General features: G+C 39.5%; 1 protein-coding gene across 8 annotated transcripts in view; it reads left to right on the top strand.

Annotated features, from left to right (window-relative positions):
* GLRA2 (glycine receptor alpha 2) overlaps positions 1-9,965 on the top strand; it is a 123,625-nt gene extending 113,660 nt beyond the window's left edge. For all 8 annotated transcript variants that reach the window (XM_023918402.2, XM_086880041.1, XM_023918401.2 and 5 more), the window contains one exon: positions 8,433-9,965. In XM_023918402.2, the coding sequence (XP_023774170.2) occupies positions 8,433-8,711 (279 nt within the window). In that variant the 3' untranslated portion in view covers positions 8,712-9,965. The remainder of the gene's footprint in view (positions 1-8,432) is intronic.
* The last annotated feature ends 4,724 nt before the right edge of the window (positions 9,966-14,689 follow it).

Below are 14,689 nucleotides of genomic sequence, written 5' to 3'. Positions count from 1 at the left end.
TCCCCTCAGGAATAAAAAACACTGAAAACCAAAAACAATGAAACAAACAAAAAGCCCCATAGCCTCCCCCGACCAAATCTATAAAATTTGCAAGTGAACACTTCAGGATTATTCAAATATTCTTGACTATTTTTAGCTAAAGAATTTAAATTATTAATATAATTTGCAATACTTAATTCATTTTGTTCAGCATTTGCATAAATTAAATGCATGAATGTCTGAGAAAGCCCTGGTAAACTCTGTCTGCATTTGCTGGGGTTTGTTCTGGGTGTTTGTTGTAGAAAATGGCTTGAAGGAGAGAATCCACCACCAAAGAGGCAAAAAGCCTTTTCCTCTTCCTTCCCTTTTCCCGTCCCCTTCCTCTGCCCCTTCCTGGCACCAAGTAGGAGACCTCAGCAAGGGGTAGGGATGCCTCAGGTCCCAGCACTTCATGGCCACCCCTGGCCCAGACAGGACTGCCCATCAGCCCCAAGGAATGGGGAGCTGAGGCAATCAAAACATGAGACATAAAACATCCCCAGCAACATATTGTTCCAGAGGGTAATCTGCATGAATCCAATCAGAAGTGCTGTTTATGGGCCCTGTATGGACACTTATTTCATTTTTAATTTTGACTGACTGACTAATGAGGTACTCTGAGATGGCACAGCCAGGGCACAGCAGTGCTCTAACAAAATCTCCTAGGATAGTAACATTTAAGGAAGAGGGTTTGGAGAAATTGCACAAAGGTGTGATAAAAAATCATCTTCCCCAAGGTGTTTAAATATGCTTTGAGAAAAGGGCCAAAGAACCTGATGGGAAAAATCCTGTGCAGAGAGTAGCTCAGATATTTCTGTCTGTGAGTGGGGTATTTGAGCACAGGTGCCCCTCACGGTAGTTCCCCCATGCCTGTCACTCACCTGGGGACACTGTGTGCCCTTGCCCTGTGATACTGACCCTGCAGCAGCTTTCAGGGAGGGAGAGAACTGAAGCTGAGGCTCAGGCTTGAACATTGGTGAAAAGGAGGAAGGTGAGAGTCTGCTCATCTATGACTCCTGAGGCAGGCAACTTGCAGAAAACAAGAGAAAATGGAGTAAGTGAATTTTAGGTATGTTTCCATTATGTTTTAGGTTTTTGATCTTCTCAAATTTTAGCAAATGCAGTCTTGCTTTAGATTGTTTAGTTTGATGTGCCCATTAACAGCTATTTCATGTTCTAGCTGAAATAGTCACATATTTAAACACCAGCTTTGCATTTTACTCAGCCCTGCATGCAGACAGAATGAGCAGAAGTCAGTTGCCCTTTATCCAACAGACTTCTGGTCAGAGCAGATTATCCTTCAAATCTAGGTCACCAGTATGTATTTGTCTGATGTAAAACAGAATAATGTGCCATTCCCACTGATAAACTTGCCAACCTCTTCTTTCTTTGGAGAAAGACTGGCAGAAATTACCCAAGAGCAGTCAAGTCTCCAGACTTTACTGTCCTGAGAGAATTTAATATCCAGACAAATTATACCTATAAGACTAACAGATCACTGTATCTGGGTATTTTAAGGCATTACTTTAATTTAAAATAAAGGGGAAAAAGAAACCAAGACTGTGTCAGGAATCAATCTGCTGTTTTTTTAGGAGGGATGACTTTCTATCGTGACATTTATGGTGTTTGTAAAAGAGTAGTTCATCTGGTTTTCCCTCCCCTAAAATTAAAACATTCATTATAGTATATCTAAAACTTGAGATAGAATAAGAAATTTTCATTAATAGTGTTTGCAAAATTTAGAGACAGAAGCCTTGCTTTACTAAAGAAAAAGTTGTTTGTTTTTTTTTATAGCAAACCACTCATCCTTACCGACCGTATAATCTTTAATATTAAAGTAATTCTTGAAAAATTTATATTCTACTTATAGGTATTTCAAGCCAGGAAAATATTTCTGCTCACAACATGTTTAAATTATGTTACTCTTTCAGTTGGATAATGTTCAATTCCTACTTGAAAAGGGCGAAGCCGCATTAACTACCATTTCATTATTGCATTAACAACAGTTCACTTGCTGTTCTTACAGACTGTGTAAGTAAATCACTCATGCTTCAGAGATTTTTCTGCTGTTTATTGGAGACAGAACATACTACTAAACACAGGTTTCCAAAACAAACCTAAATTTGTCCATTGGAAAACCTCACCAAAGACAGCAATGACCAATTTATCCTCCATTAATTAAAATGTCTATTTATAATGCAAGGCTTGTTTTACTTAGATTCCATAAGGCACGAGGGTTCAAATGAGAGCAAAAGCAAACCTCAGTGAGCAGGAAAATCGCTGTTAGAGAGGCAGGAATGGGGTGAGCACCACTGTCACATGCAGAATGATGGGTCCTGATGGAATGTCATGTTGCAGTAGGGTTGGTCAGAGACTGTTTTTGATTAAACATCTTGGTGAATATTTAGGAAAAACTATATTTAAACCAAAAACTGGGAAATATCTATACTTTGGGCAGGATTGAGGTGAGAAGGTGACAATTTTACATCACCTTCTGCTCCTCTGAAGTCTGGATTAAGAAGAAGTGGGAATCACATCTGGCATAGGAAAGCTGAGATCCAGAGCTTTTCTGGCTGAAAGAAATCAGAGAAGTTTGTTAGCATCCTGTGATATCACCTTCCAAACACAGCTTTTCTAAGATGAAATTTTCTTCCTTATGCAAAAAAAGGTCTTTATTATCCTTGCTGCCCCTCTTTGTATTTTATCTACTTCTGCTATGTCTTCACTAGGACTGAGTGACTAGAAATACCTCTTGTGTCCAAAATCTGATCTCACTGTGAGTAGATGGCAGAAGCATTTTCTATTTTGTTTGCCCATTTCCTGACTGCTGCTTAGCAGAGGACTAATGTCAGAATCATATATGTGGTAATTTCCCAAACTCACAAATGAGAAAAAAAATAAACCAAAAAACATTTTGAGCCCATTATCATCCATGTGTAATTAGGTTTATCTTCTGCAATGATTTACCTCGCACTTATCAACCCTGTATCTCATTTACTGCTATTTTGTTACTTAGTCACTCACCTTTTAGAATCCTTGTGGAAAGCCTGGCTTAGCTTTTTCTGCTTTGAATATCTTGTTTCACCTGTGTGCCTTCCCTTGGGAACCTTTGTCCCAGCTTATTTATAAGTCAGTTCCTTCTGAGTGGCTCTCACACAGATTCTTAGAGATCCCCTCCAGCAATCCCCCAGTTATGAAATCGATCTTTTACTCCTAAACTCCATTACTGCCTTTTAAACAGTTAATCTATGAAAGGACCTTACCTCTCATCTCTTCACAATTGAATTTAATTGAATTGAATTTTGTAAGAGACTTTGTGAGGAACCAAAGGGGATTTGAAAGTCCAAATATGCTTCTCAGCTGAACTATCTTCGTCCACACACTCAGTGACTCCTGAGAATTGAAACCATGTAAGCATGACTGTCTGCAAAACCACACCATGAATTATGTAAAGTACTGAGAGATGGGAGGTGTCTCAAAGTCATAAATGTGATTTTAGAATGAAATCTCCAAAGATATTTTGGTGTCCATTCCCTAATGATTCCATGTTGCATTCAAGTCTCAATTGATTCCAGGTTTCTAACTTTATACTTATGAATACCAAAAAGAAAATTTCTCTGATGTTCTCTATCCTATACCTAAAATTAATCATCTGTGTCCTTGAAATTTAATTAAACCAGATAGTCTTTTAAATAGTTTTTACACCATATGTTGGAAAAGAGTAGCAAAATTAAAAGAATAAATCACATCAGAGAGTAAATTAAATACACTGTTTGAAGCCAGCCTCTCTCTCATTTCCCTCATTGTTAAAGCTGAGTCAATGCTGACAATAAGCATTTAAAAGTGGTGAGGACAAAGCACTTCAAAATGCATTGTACAGAAAGTTGAGCATGTAAGGCATTGAATAGGCTAGATTTTCTAAAGTGTTTTCCCCATGTCTGATTGCTTTGGTGTGAAACTGGTAGTATGAAATACATTCTAGCCCTGATGGAGTAGAAATAAAAGCTTTACAAAAATGAAAAATGGAAAAAGGAAAATAATTTCAGAAGTATTAACCCCATTTATATGTTGCTTACTGTAAAGCTTAGTCAAGAAAATTTAATGCCATCAATTTGTAAAGCACAAAAAAAATCACTAAATTCATAAAGGGTAATTAAAAATGAGAAAAATATATAATTCTTGTTTAACAAAAATTGTTTAAAGCTAATACCTAAGCCTTTTCATTATGACATCATAAGACAATAGTCATAAACTTATGTTGTTGAAAAACATCTATGGAAAGTACTTGTCCAAATCGCAGGAAATAGAATTAGTTTACAATGGATAATTCTTCTAAAATACTCAGGGTGTGAACATCTGAAAGAAAACCATCAAAAGAATATTTTCCTCTTGTCATTAATTTCTTTTCTGTTTCTCATCCTAGTTTATGAACCTTTTCCCTATGCTTTAATCAATGACAGATGGATTTGTGTCTCTGTATTATGTATCACCTAACTTCACATCTCTTTAGAAAAATAAAGTTAATAACTTCAATGGCAGCAGATTCTGCCACTCCAGTTGATGTCCAGTGGCTTCCAGCTGCTCTTTAATTTTGGTTTTAAAATCTATAAACACATAAATAGTCTGGGATTTATGCAAGTGAGATCCTGCCCAGTTTGAAATGAATGTGTTTTAAGCATAGTCTGATTAAAATAATGATAGAGATGTTTGAAAAGTCATTTGGACTATTTTATCAGTGACTAAGCTAGTGAACAGGTTGAAGACTGTCAGTGGATGAGTGTCCATGGTAGATATGTCAGAGGGTATGAACTGAACATGACCTTGAGAATGAAGACTGGCCCTGCAGCCCCACCCAAGGGTATCCAAGGTAAGTTGTGCAGTAGTTCACCAAACCCCTAAGTCAAAGGAAGACATATCCACTACTTAAGGGTCACTTAAGGTCAGTTCTTCATCTCACCTTTTGAATTATAATTCTAAAAAGGGTTATTTATCAAAGTGTATTAATTTGTTTTTCTTTGTGACTATTCCCCCAAGTCCTTTATATGTAACAGGATGCTGGAAGATTGTCTAAAATGTCAAATTGTGGTTTTGTCATAAGATTATGGTGGTTTGGAGACAGATTTTTTTAATTACATCCATAATGCTAAAGAAAATCAGATGGGGGATTAAATTACTCCTGAAGCCAGATATCACCACATGGCTCATGATGGCATCATGAGCAGTGTGTGGCATCAGCCCCAGTGGAACAGGTTTGTCTGGGAGAAAGCTTTTTGGTGTGATCTACCACAGAGTGTGCTAACCCACAAGCAGCATGGACAATGGACTTCCAGAACCTGGGCTGATTCCCAAGCTCCCCTCAGCAGCACAGAGGAAGCCTTTCTGCCCCTCTGCTTCATTTTGAGTGGAACCAGTTTAGTGGCTCAGTGGGCTGAAAGGACACAAGCCCACTTGGGCAGTCTCATGGCAAAAGTATCCTCTTACCACAGACATGTGGGTCTTATCTCCAGGGTTTCATTTAACTGTAAACACTATTGGCACTTTCAAGGGGCAGAGATCTCACCCCCCTGAGGTCTTTCAGGCAGTATCTGGTCAGGTAGAAGAGCTCTGATGGGGTCAGGTCTTGCTTGTAACACCTGGCAGTGCTCAGTGTGCAGGCACATACCAGACTGCAAAGCTCCTTTGGCTCCTGGGGGATTTTATTGTTAAAAATCCCATGGTGGTTATGGAGCTGTGGCATCTCCAGAGCTGGAAGTGGGACTGTAATGTCCCTGGCTTTCCTTGCTCCTGATGGTACTTAAATGGTCCCAACAGCTACAGCTTGGGTGTCTCTAGTGCTGTGTTTGTGCAAATGCATAATATCATGTATAGTAACAAGTGGGTATAGAATGACAGTGCTATTCTCCTAATCAATTGTTTAGGCTTTGAAAAAAGTTTTTCTGATAAAGGTTAAAAACCCCCTTCATAAACACTTTTTTTTTGTTTTCTTTTGTTGTGTTTTTGCAACCAGCAAATAGCTCCATGTTGGGAAAACAGTAACAAACTAATCCAGAGATTTGTTAGGGAGAAGGACATTCAAATCTCTTCAAGCAGAGAGGGAAACAACATGTATCACTCATATCCCAGGTGGATGCTGTAACTCTTGTACCCAGGGTAAATCTAATCTGCTGCAGTCCTAAATAAAAAACTAACATGGGGATTGGACTTGTTTTCCTCTGGCTTTTGTGGGAAAGAAATGGCACAGACAACTGTCTGGGTGGGAAAAGCAGGGCTCTAAATCCCACTGGGATATAAGTGGCTCCTTACAGTTAAGGGTTGGGTGCTGAATACCTAAAAGAATTTGATTTAAACATCCCTGTCCCTAATTTCAGATGGCTTCCCACTCAAGTTGCTACAGCGTAAGCTCTAAAGGAAGGCTGTGGCATTGGAGATGAATTGCTCAGCCCCATGTGATAAAGCTGTGATCCACCAGGGCACAGTGGAAGTCAGGACTCTCCAAGCTTGCATTGAGCTCAGTACTTTTTATTCTTCCCACAGATCTCTCAGGAGCAACAGAAATTAAATTTTTTAAAAATGAATGAAGTACATATGGCAACACAGCTGCTGAAAATCTGTTACCCTTTTTAATCACCTCTCATGTCCTGGGCATGCATTTTATCCTTCAAACTCAGTAAAATGAAAAACACTGTGAAGAAGGCATCTCCCTGTGTTACTGGGGGACCTGGTAGTGTTATTAAGTCATGCAAGAGAAGCCTTGCCTAATAAGGCTATCCAGAACTTAGGTCTCAGTGGGTTCATCTTTAAAATACTTTACATACTTATAATCACTAGGACAAGCAGAGTTTGCACAGAGATACTGCAAACTGCAAATAAATAAAATTGAAAAAGCAGAGGACCAGCCTTCTTTTTCTTAATGATGGCAAACTTTTGAAATGAAAAGGTTATAAGCCCTGGGTAAGTGCTCGAACAGCCTTGCAATAACACAATTTTCCACCTGCTCATGGATACACTGTAGAACAGACCTTCATGCTGAAGTGCCAGGGTCTCCGAAGCACTGTTTACTGCCTACCCTCCTTCCATAAGCATTCAATGCCATAAGCAGTCAGAGTGACTATTTCTCATTTGGTATCCTTGAATCACACTACTGGTTATTCACCTTTGCGTGACAGCTCCAAGGTAGGGAGAGCAAGTTGGGTGATATATTCAATTCCAGTCCTGGAGCTGGGGAGAGAGAAAAATGCTACTATTGAAAGAGGTTCTTCTGTGAAGGAGCAGTGATTTACATCCTGAATAGGTGCAAATTATCCTCCTTTCCCACCCCCGAGTTCAGCCAATATACTCATTATTCAATATCTCGCTGCTGTGATGCTTTTTTTTCTTGCAGTTTTTGATTTTCTGTTAAGTTCAGAAGGCTGTGGTTTGGTAAAAGATATGATATGATATATTGTCATATATGATATGGCAGGAGTATTTCCTGTGAGGGACTGGGCTCCTTATCAGCCCCAGAAGTGGTCATTTTCAGTCAACAGTGAAGTATCTGTCGGTCAAAGAAAAGGTCTTTAACTAGAACAAGCTACTGAACTTACAATCCATCCCTGCTGGAATGAAAAAGAATAGAGCTGCTTTGTCTGTTGGTTTTGAATCCTTCATGGAGAATTGCCAGGGACTTGTGTACTATTGTTCTATCAGACAGCAGAAACATTAGGGAGAATTTACCAGCACAGTCACAAGCCTTTCATCACAGTTATTATAGTGATAAAGTTCAGTGGTAGTTACTCACCTCTCCAAAAACAAATATCAGCCACTCAGACTAGAGAGAATGGATTTCTGCGGGGTGATGCTACATTAGCTCATGTTACTGCACCTGACTCCCAGCTACCACTAAACCCAAGTGCCCAGTGCAATTTGAAGTACTGATTGTCAGAGCACTCCTGTGAGCAAGGAGAGACCATGATCTACCCTTGTTTCATAGGTTTGAGATGGAGCAATGGAAACACTGAAATGAACTTGGCCCCTGGATCTCTGGGTCATTCAGTTCAGCCTGTCTGGAGCAGACACTCTGCTACCAACATGACTGTGTTTCCCCCACAGGAAGCTCAAGGAGAGCAATATAAACTCATGGAGTCAAATCTCTTCCCTATAGGGCTTGGGATACAGCTTGCTGCTTAGGGCACTTGATTTAGACATAGCTAGGAAGATTAAAGCTCAGATTCACAAACACTGGAAGTCACATGGTTTCTGCATATTTTCATGTGGGTTTTAACTTCTTGTTTGTCTTTAAAACCAGGACTTTGTTTCATTGCATAACCAGGTAATTTGCGGAGGTGTTTTGCAGGGGTGCACCTCAACTATTCAACTACATGGCATGCTCAATAGACAGGTGATTGTGTGTCTTACTTGTCCTCTTTATCCTCCAGGAGGACGAAGTTGCTCGTGACAGTCGTTTCAATTTCAGTGGCTATGGCATGGGCCACTGCCTCCAAGTCAAAGATGGCACAGCAGTCAAGGCTACGCCACCCAACCCACCTCCGGCACCACCAAAGGATTCAGAATCCATCAAAAAGAAGTTTGTAGACCGTGCAAAAAGGATTGATACAATATCCCGTGCTGCGTTCCCACTCGCCTTCCTCATTTTCAACATCTTTTACTGGATTACATACAAAATTATACGGCATGAGGACATTCACAAGAAATAGGCAATTCTTGTTCACCAGGACTTCTTAGCCAAAGTGATCCACATGTAAATAAACAGTGAAATGTCTTTATGTCATATGGACTAAGGATTTCTTCCCCACTCCCCCAGAACACTGGAGAAAAAATTAGCAAAGAGGAAAAGAAGTGTAGAAGGAAAAGTGATTCCATGACAAAATACGCTGTGAGACCGGTCAAGAGGCTCCCCCTATGTACTCCTAGTGTGTTCTTCCAGATCCAGCATTGATCAGACATCTATATTTGGGGCCAAATTTTATCCAGCTTTATCACCAAGATATTACCTTTCAGAACAAAAGAGAATCAGAAAACAAACAATTATCCTAAAACATCTATCAAGAGACTGTGGTGGCTACAGTACAGTGAGTTATAAGAGGACCAAAATTTTTCAGGATAATGTTGCCTTTCTATTTGAAACAAGTCTACTGAGCTACATTCCATGATCATGTCTGTGGGTAGTGGTTTCACCAAGGAGTCCTTTTGTGGGTTGTAAATTATTTCTACTGATAGGGGAGAGGGAAAAAAAAAACCCAAGAAAAAAAATTTATACTTTACTATCCTTGTGGGTGTGCATTTTAATATTATCTTGCTTTACTAGAATTGTAATTTTGGGGTTGAACTTGTGTGTCATGTGATTTATTTGATAGTTGACACTCCAAAAAAAGTGAAACTGCCCGGTTTATTTCTGTTGGGAGACAGTGCACTTACTTAATTTTATTTCTGCTGATTTTACATGCAACTTGAGGTGCCAAACTGTATTTTACCTATTGTGCTACCCTGTACCACACTACTTAGTAAGAACTTGTTTCCTCAAAGGTGTAGCTCAGTTTAGCATTGAGTTTCTATTACCGCTCTCATTGTAGCTGCAGTCAATAGCTCTATAGGTAAACACAACTTGTTTACAGACCTCTAATTTATATCTTTACTCAAAGTGGCTATCATTTTAAATATCATTAATTAACCTAAGAATTTTAAAACTGTACTGTGATTTTCAGAACCTGTTACCTTTTGGTGCCAGATCTGCGTTATTCAAATCCTTGCTACATGTTTTAAAGTAGAAAATTTAAAAAAAAATTAAAAAAAAAAAGAAGAAAAAAAAGATGGTATTTTTGCTTACATGGAAGAAGACAACCTGTAACATAAGATGAGTAAAACATTAAAATTTTACACTTGCTGTAAAAGGGTTTATTAAAAAAAGGTATTTGTTCAATTTCAATAAAGCTAAATGTGGTACTAACATTTCTTCACTCTTCTTCATTTGCAGCAGCAGCAGCAGCAGCAGCAGGGCTGTTCGTGCTACAGCCCTGCTCTTCCACTGCTCTGTCAGCAGAAAGAGGGTGAAAAGCAGCCTTCTGCTGACGTGACTTATCACGCCAAATTTTTTCTATTTATCCTGCAGCAAAGGGACTACTGCAGCCCCTGGGAGTATGTCAAGGACTGTCAGAAGTGTGTCTGGGATATGATGGGAGCATTTGTAGAACATTTGCATGTGCTGAACGAGGTCTGGGGGAGGAGGGACACTGCTCCCCTCTCACACCATCCCTGCACAGCAAAAAATACAGACCAGCTTCACATGGGCTGTGCCTGGCCTGGGGGAGTCCTGAACTTTCTTCTGGCTTTCTTACTTTCTTCTGGCTTCAACACTTTGTTGAGCTGAAGGGCATGCTGAGATGGCCTGTGCCAGGTGCCTCTGGTACACATGGAAATGACCAACAGTTTAAAAGCAAACTAAAAACAGCATTCTGTCCTTCCCTTGTGAGCCCCAAACACACACACTGCAGCTGCCCAGTACAGACATTTTTTCCCACTCCTCTGATGAGATGTGGTACTGAGACATACTGAACCTTCAGCACCTCTCACTCTGCTTTTGCTCCTGGTCCAACTTCTGCTGAGACAATACAGGCTCCACAGCCTGTCTGAGCCTGTATTTGTGTGCTTGTGTGCCTGTGTTCCCATCTCTCTCCACATGGCTGCCTGCAGCTACCAGGCTTTGTTCCTCCCCAGAACAGGGGAGGGAATCTGGAGGTCGTGATGACTCTGATTCTGAATAATAAATGGGTGACAAAAATCCAGTCATACATTTTATATTCCCATACCCTCCTCAGCTTTGTAGAGTCTTCTGTTGCTTACACCTCTGATGGTACTGGCAACATCACCTCCACCTTGTGGAGACTGTGGATCCAGATGTGACTGACACCCCCAAAACAGTAACAAGTCAGAACTCAAAACAACTGTCCAAACTATTTTGCTTTGAAAAACAAGCTTTTGATGCAAATTTAAATATCGTATTTGCAATTTTTATAGTATCATATTTGCTTTTATTCATTCTTAAAGTGGAACAGTATTTGATTACAGATAATGTAGTAGGGGAATACCCCATCACAATCCTAGTACCATGAACTGTGGCGGGGTGAGGATACCCAGCTGTAAACTATATTTTTATGGGAAGTTCAGAGCCTTCACTGGTGTGTAAACATTCAGAGCTCACTTTTACTAACCCCTTCTTCCAAAAACAGTGCTTCAAATGAAGGTGTAATGGCAGCATTAATCAGGACTAATCCTCAGTGCCCAGATGTGTTGCAGAGATTCTCATGAATATCAGAGTTTACTGCTCACAGCTGCCCCAAATGACTGCAGACCACTGCAACAGGAATGCAAACCTACTCCCAGCTGATGGATATCTTTATATCCCTTTTTGTGGGGAAGTGCATGTGCCTCCAGCATCCACACCACAAATTCACCTGCACTCTTTGCAGTGCTTGGCTATTAGCATTTACTAAACAGGTCAATAAAATATCTTGCTGATCAGCACAGAGGTTTGGTGACAGTATCCATGGGAAGGTTGCTCTGCTGTTGCCTGCTGTATAAACTTTGGTCCAGTCATGAGAATAATCTGTGCACGAAATCTGGATAGCTCTCTCTCTCTCTCTCTCTCTTTTGAAGACAGAATTTATGGCCACATGACAATTGCTCAATTAGTCATGAATATTGAAATTATCTAACTAAATTTTGGAAACAAACAGTGTGTGCAAATGGACAAGGCCCACCAAGCACAACAATTAGGAATGGCCACATGATACAGAAAAGTTGCCACATGCTGGCTGGTGGTCTGTGAACATCTATTAAAGAACCTTCTCTCAAAGAACATGGCTGGCACCAGAAACTGGTTTAGAAACTGCCTGCAGATAAAACATCAATTAACAAGGATAGCAGGATACAACTTTCTAGACAAATTCTCAGTAGGGTTAACAAAGGAAAAAGGACTCAAAAAAACGATCACCTTGTACTCAGGGAAGTAGCAGAATTAAATAGTGAAGCAGTTTTATTTCAAGACACCGTTGCAAGAGGAAAAAGAATGGCTTAGAAAATAAATCCCAGACAAACAGCCTTTTTGAAACAGGAGACACAGCAGGATGGACGGAAAGAGACCCAGGATTAATTCTGAAGAGATTCCACACATATTGGAAAGCCTGCATGGTAGAATTCTAGCTGGTAAAATAAAATTAAGCCCTAGGGCATTTAAACTACTTGAATTTAGTTATAAGACAATTATAATGACTTCTACCTTACTAAGAAAGCTTAAAAAACTTTAAGTATGTCTTTAAAGGATGCAACATCAGGTCAGGTCATTGGCATCCTGTTGTTACAGGCTGGACCTGAGTGATTCAGAAGTCAAGGGGAAATGTTTAGCCATCTCTCACCAGACAGATGCTGAGATAGGTGCTGTGATAAAGCCCAATTGATAAAAGAGATCTTTAAAAAAACCTTACTACATTAGGAGTAAAGTGAAAAATAAGGAAAAAAATAGTGCAATATGAAATGAGGGACCTCTGGTTGCTACCCTTTCCTGTTTTTTTTCTCTCCAGATTTCTTTAGGTGGCAGAGCCATCACCTGTGATGTACTGAATCAAATGTGTAGCAATCGAGGCTTTTGGAGTACCCAAAAGGAGATATCAACAATTCATAACTGCTGGAGGACAACTCCAGATATGCAATGACTCTGGGGTCAGATTTTTTCATGTGCTACAGAGGTGAGGAGTAAGAGTGAACCTCATCCACAGACACTGAGACTTTCTCACTTTGATTCCTTTATTTCCCAACATGAGATGTTGAAAGCAACAGGAAGGAGCTGATGGAAAACCAATGTTTGTCTACTGCAGGCTGAACTGCTGAAGCTCTTCATCTTTACACAAACCTGCCTGACATTGGTGGCACAGGAGCTGCTGCCCAAACATGGGGCACCAGCCCAAACTTACAGCCTTTTGCAGCTGATGTGACTGAAAATATTGTGGAAGAATCTGAACTAGTCTTTAAGATTACAGACAGGCATTTCCTGGGAAGAGCTTTTATTGGGCTGAATTGGTGTCTTTGCCTCAGCAATAGGATTCTGCATCTGCACCTGGAAGTCACATTTTATGAACTCATTCAAAAGATCTGATTCAGTCCAATAGTGGCATTTCCGTATTTAGAAATATATTTCTAAATACAAGAATATATTTAATGTGTGTTTATAAAAAGTATATGCACAGCTTTCTTATCAATTTAAAATTAGAACACAGCAATGAAAAAAGAAACAAAATATTTGTACAAAGATCACCTTTGTACTGCACAAAGTAGTATGAAAATTATATTATTTAATATATTCATTTTCATTATCTATAATGAAATTTCTGTGGAAAATTATCTCCTGCCAGACTTTGAAAGTAATTTATTCTAATGATTTTTGGCATAGAGGTTTGTGTCTTACAGTATTTTGTAAAACTAGAAAACCAAAACCAAGGCTTCCTAGAGAAACTTCCGCCTGAGAAAATATTCTAAATGAGAACATGTTTCCTCCATAAATGCCCCGCACAGATTTTACATTAAAAATTAATCTTTTCTAGTTTAACAGGAAGATAAAAAGAAGATATTTTTGTCAGTTAAAGATACCTTTCCTAATTTTGCAAGGCAATTGTGAAATATCATAAAATTTAGGGCTTAGCTGCAGAACAAGAGAAGCTTCACCAGTTCCAAATTCATCCATCCAATTTACTTCCAAATCCAATGCAATGCTTACTGAAAGCAGAAGGGAAAAAAAATCTTCAATAGCTTCTAGATAAGTTCCTAATAAAGGATTGGTTTCCAACACCAAGCACTAGAAATAATCTGAGAGGGAAAATATTCAGAGTGGATTAGCTCTCTTCCTCTCAGGAGGAATAGAAAATTGAGTCAAAATAAGCATCTCAGATAATAATTAGGAAAACTGACTCTGTATGAAATACATACACTCAGTTCTTTAAATTGCCACTGAAATGAACATGCTAAATAATTATCTTTGCTATGATGAAATCCTGTCAGGCAATATTAGGAAAAAAGTGGTGAATACCAGGGATCCTGATCACATTTTGCTTGTGCTAAAAATTGGATTTTACTGGGACAAATTATATGACATCCTCTCTGGTCATCTGAACAGCCATAAAATTGATTCAAAACTAGCTCCTTCAGATTATCACAAGGTTTGAATCTGATGTCCAGCAGAGTGGACATCTGTTGTGGAGATGGTGGACAGTGTGTGCCATGCCAGGAAGATGGCAGCTGGGTGCACCCCTCCTTTTTCCACAGGAGAAACAGCAAGATCCCTGAGAGCGCACACAGGAAGTATATTCCATAGCAGTGCTTAATGAAAATGCTTTAGACAGAGCAGATTTCCACCCTATCTTTGCTTTGGCATGAATCCATTTTCCCTAAGAGTGCCACCCTTGACATCACAGGATCAGGCCTGTGGCTGGACATGTTTGGAAATCACATATTTATCACCTGGAGCATAACAGGAAACAGCATCACCCTGTTTTCCCTTTAATACAAAAAGAGAAAAGAGCTATGCCAATGCATGAAACATTGTGGAACCAGAGCGAATCTTTAGCAGGATTTTCCAGTGAGAAAACTGGAGAGCACTAATGACTTCATTCACACTGGAGACACTACC

The sequence above is a fragment of the Cyanistes caeruleus genome, chromosome 3 (assembly GCF_971803275.1).
Source record: "Cyanistes caeruleus chromosome 3, bCyaCae1.hap1.1, whole genome shotgun sequence".
Lineage (NCBI taxonomy): Eukaryota > Metazoa > Chordata > Aves > Passeriformes > Paridae > Cyanistes > Cyanistes caeruleus.
This window is presented reverse-complemented; position numbering and strand designations above follow the sequence as displayed.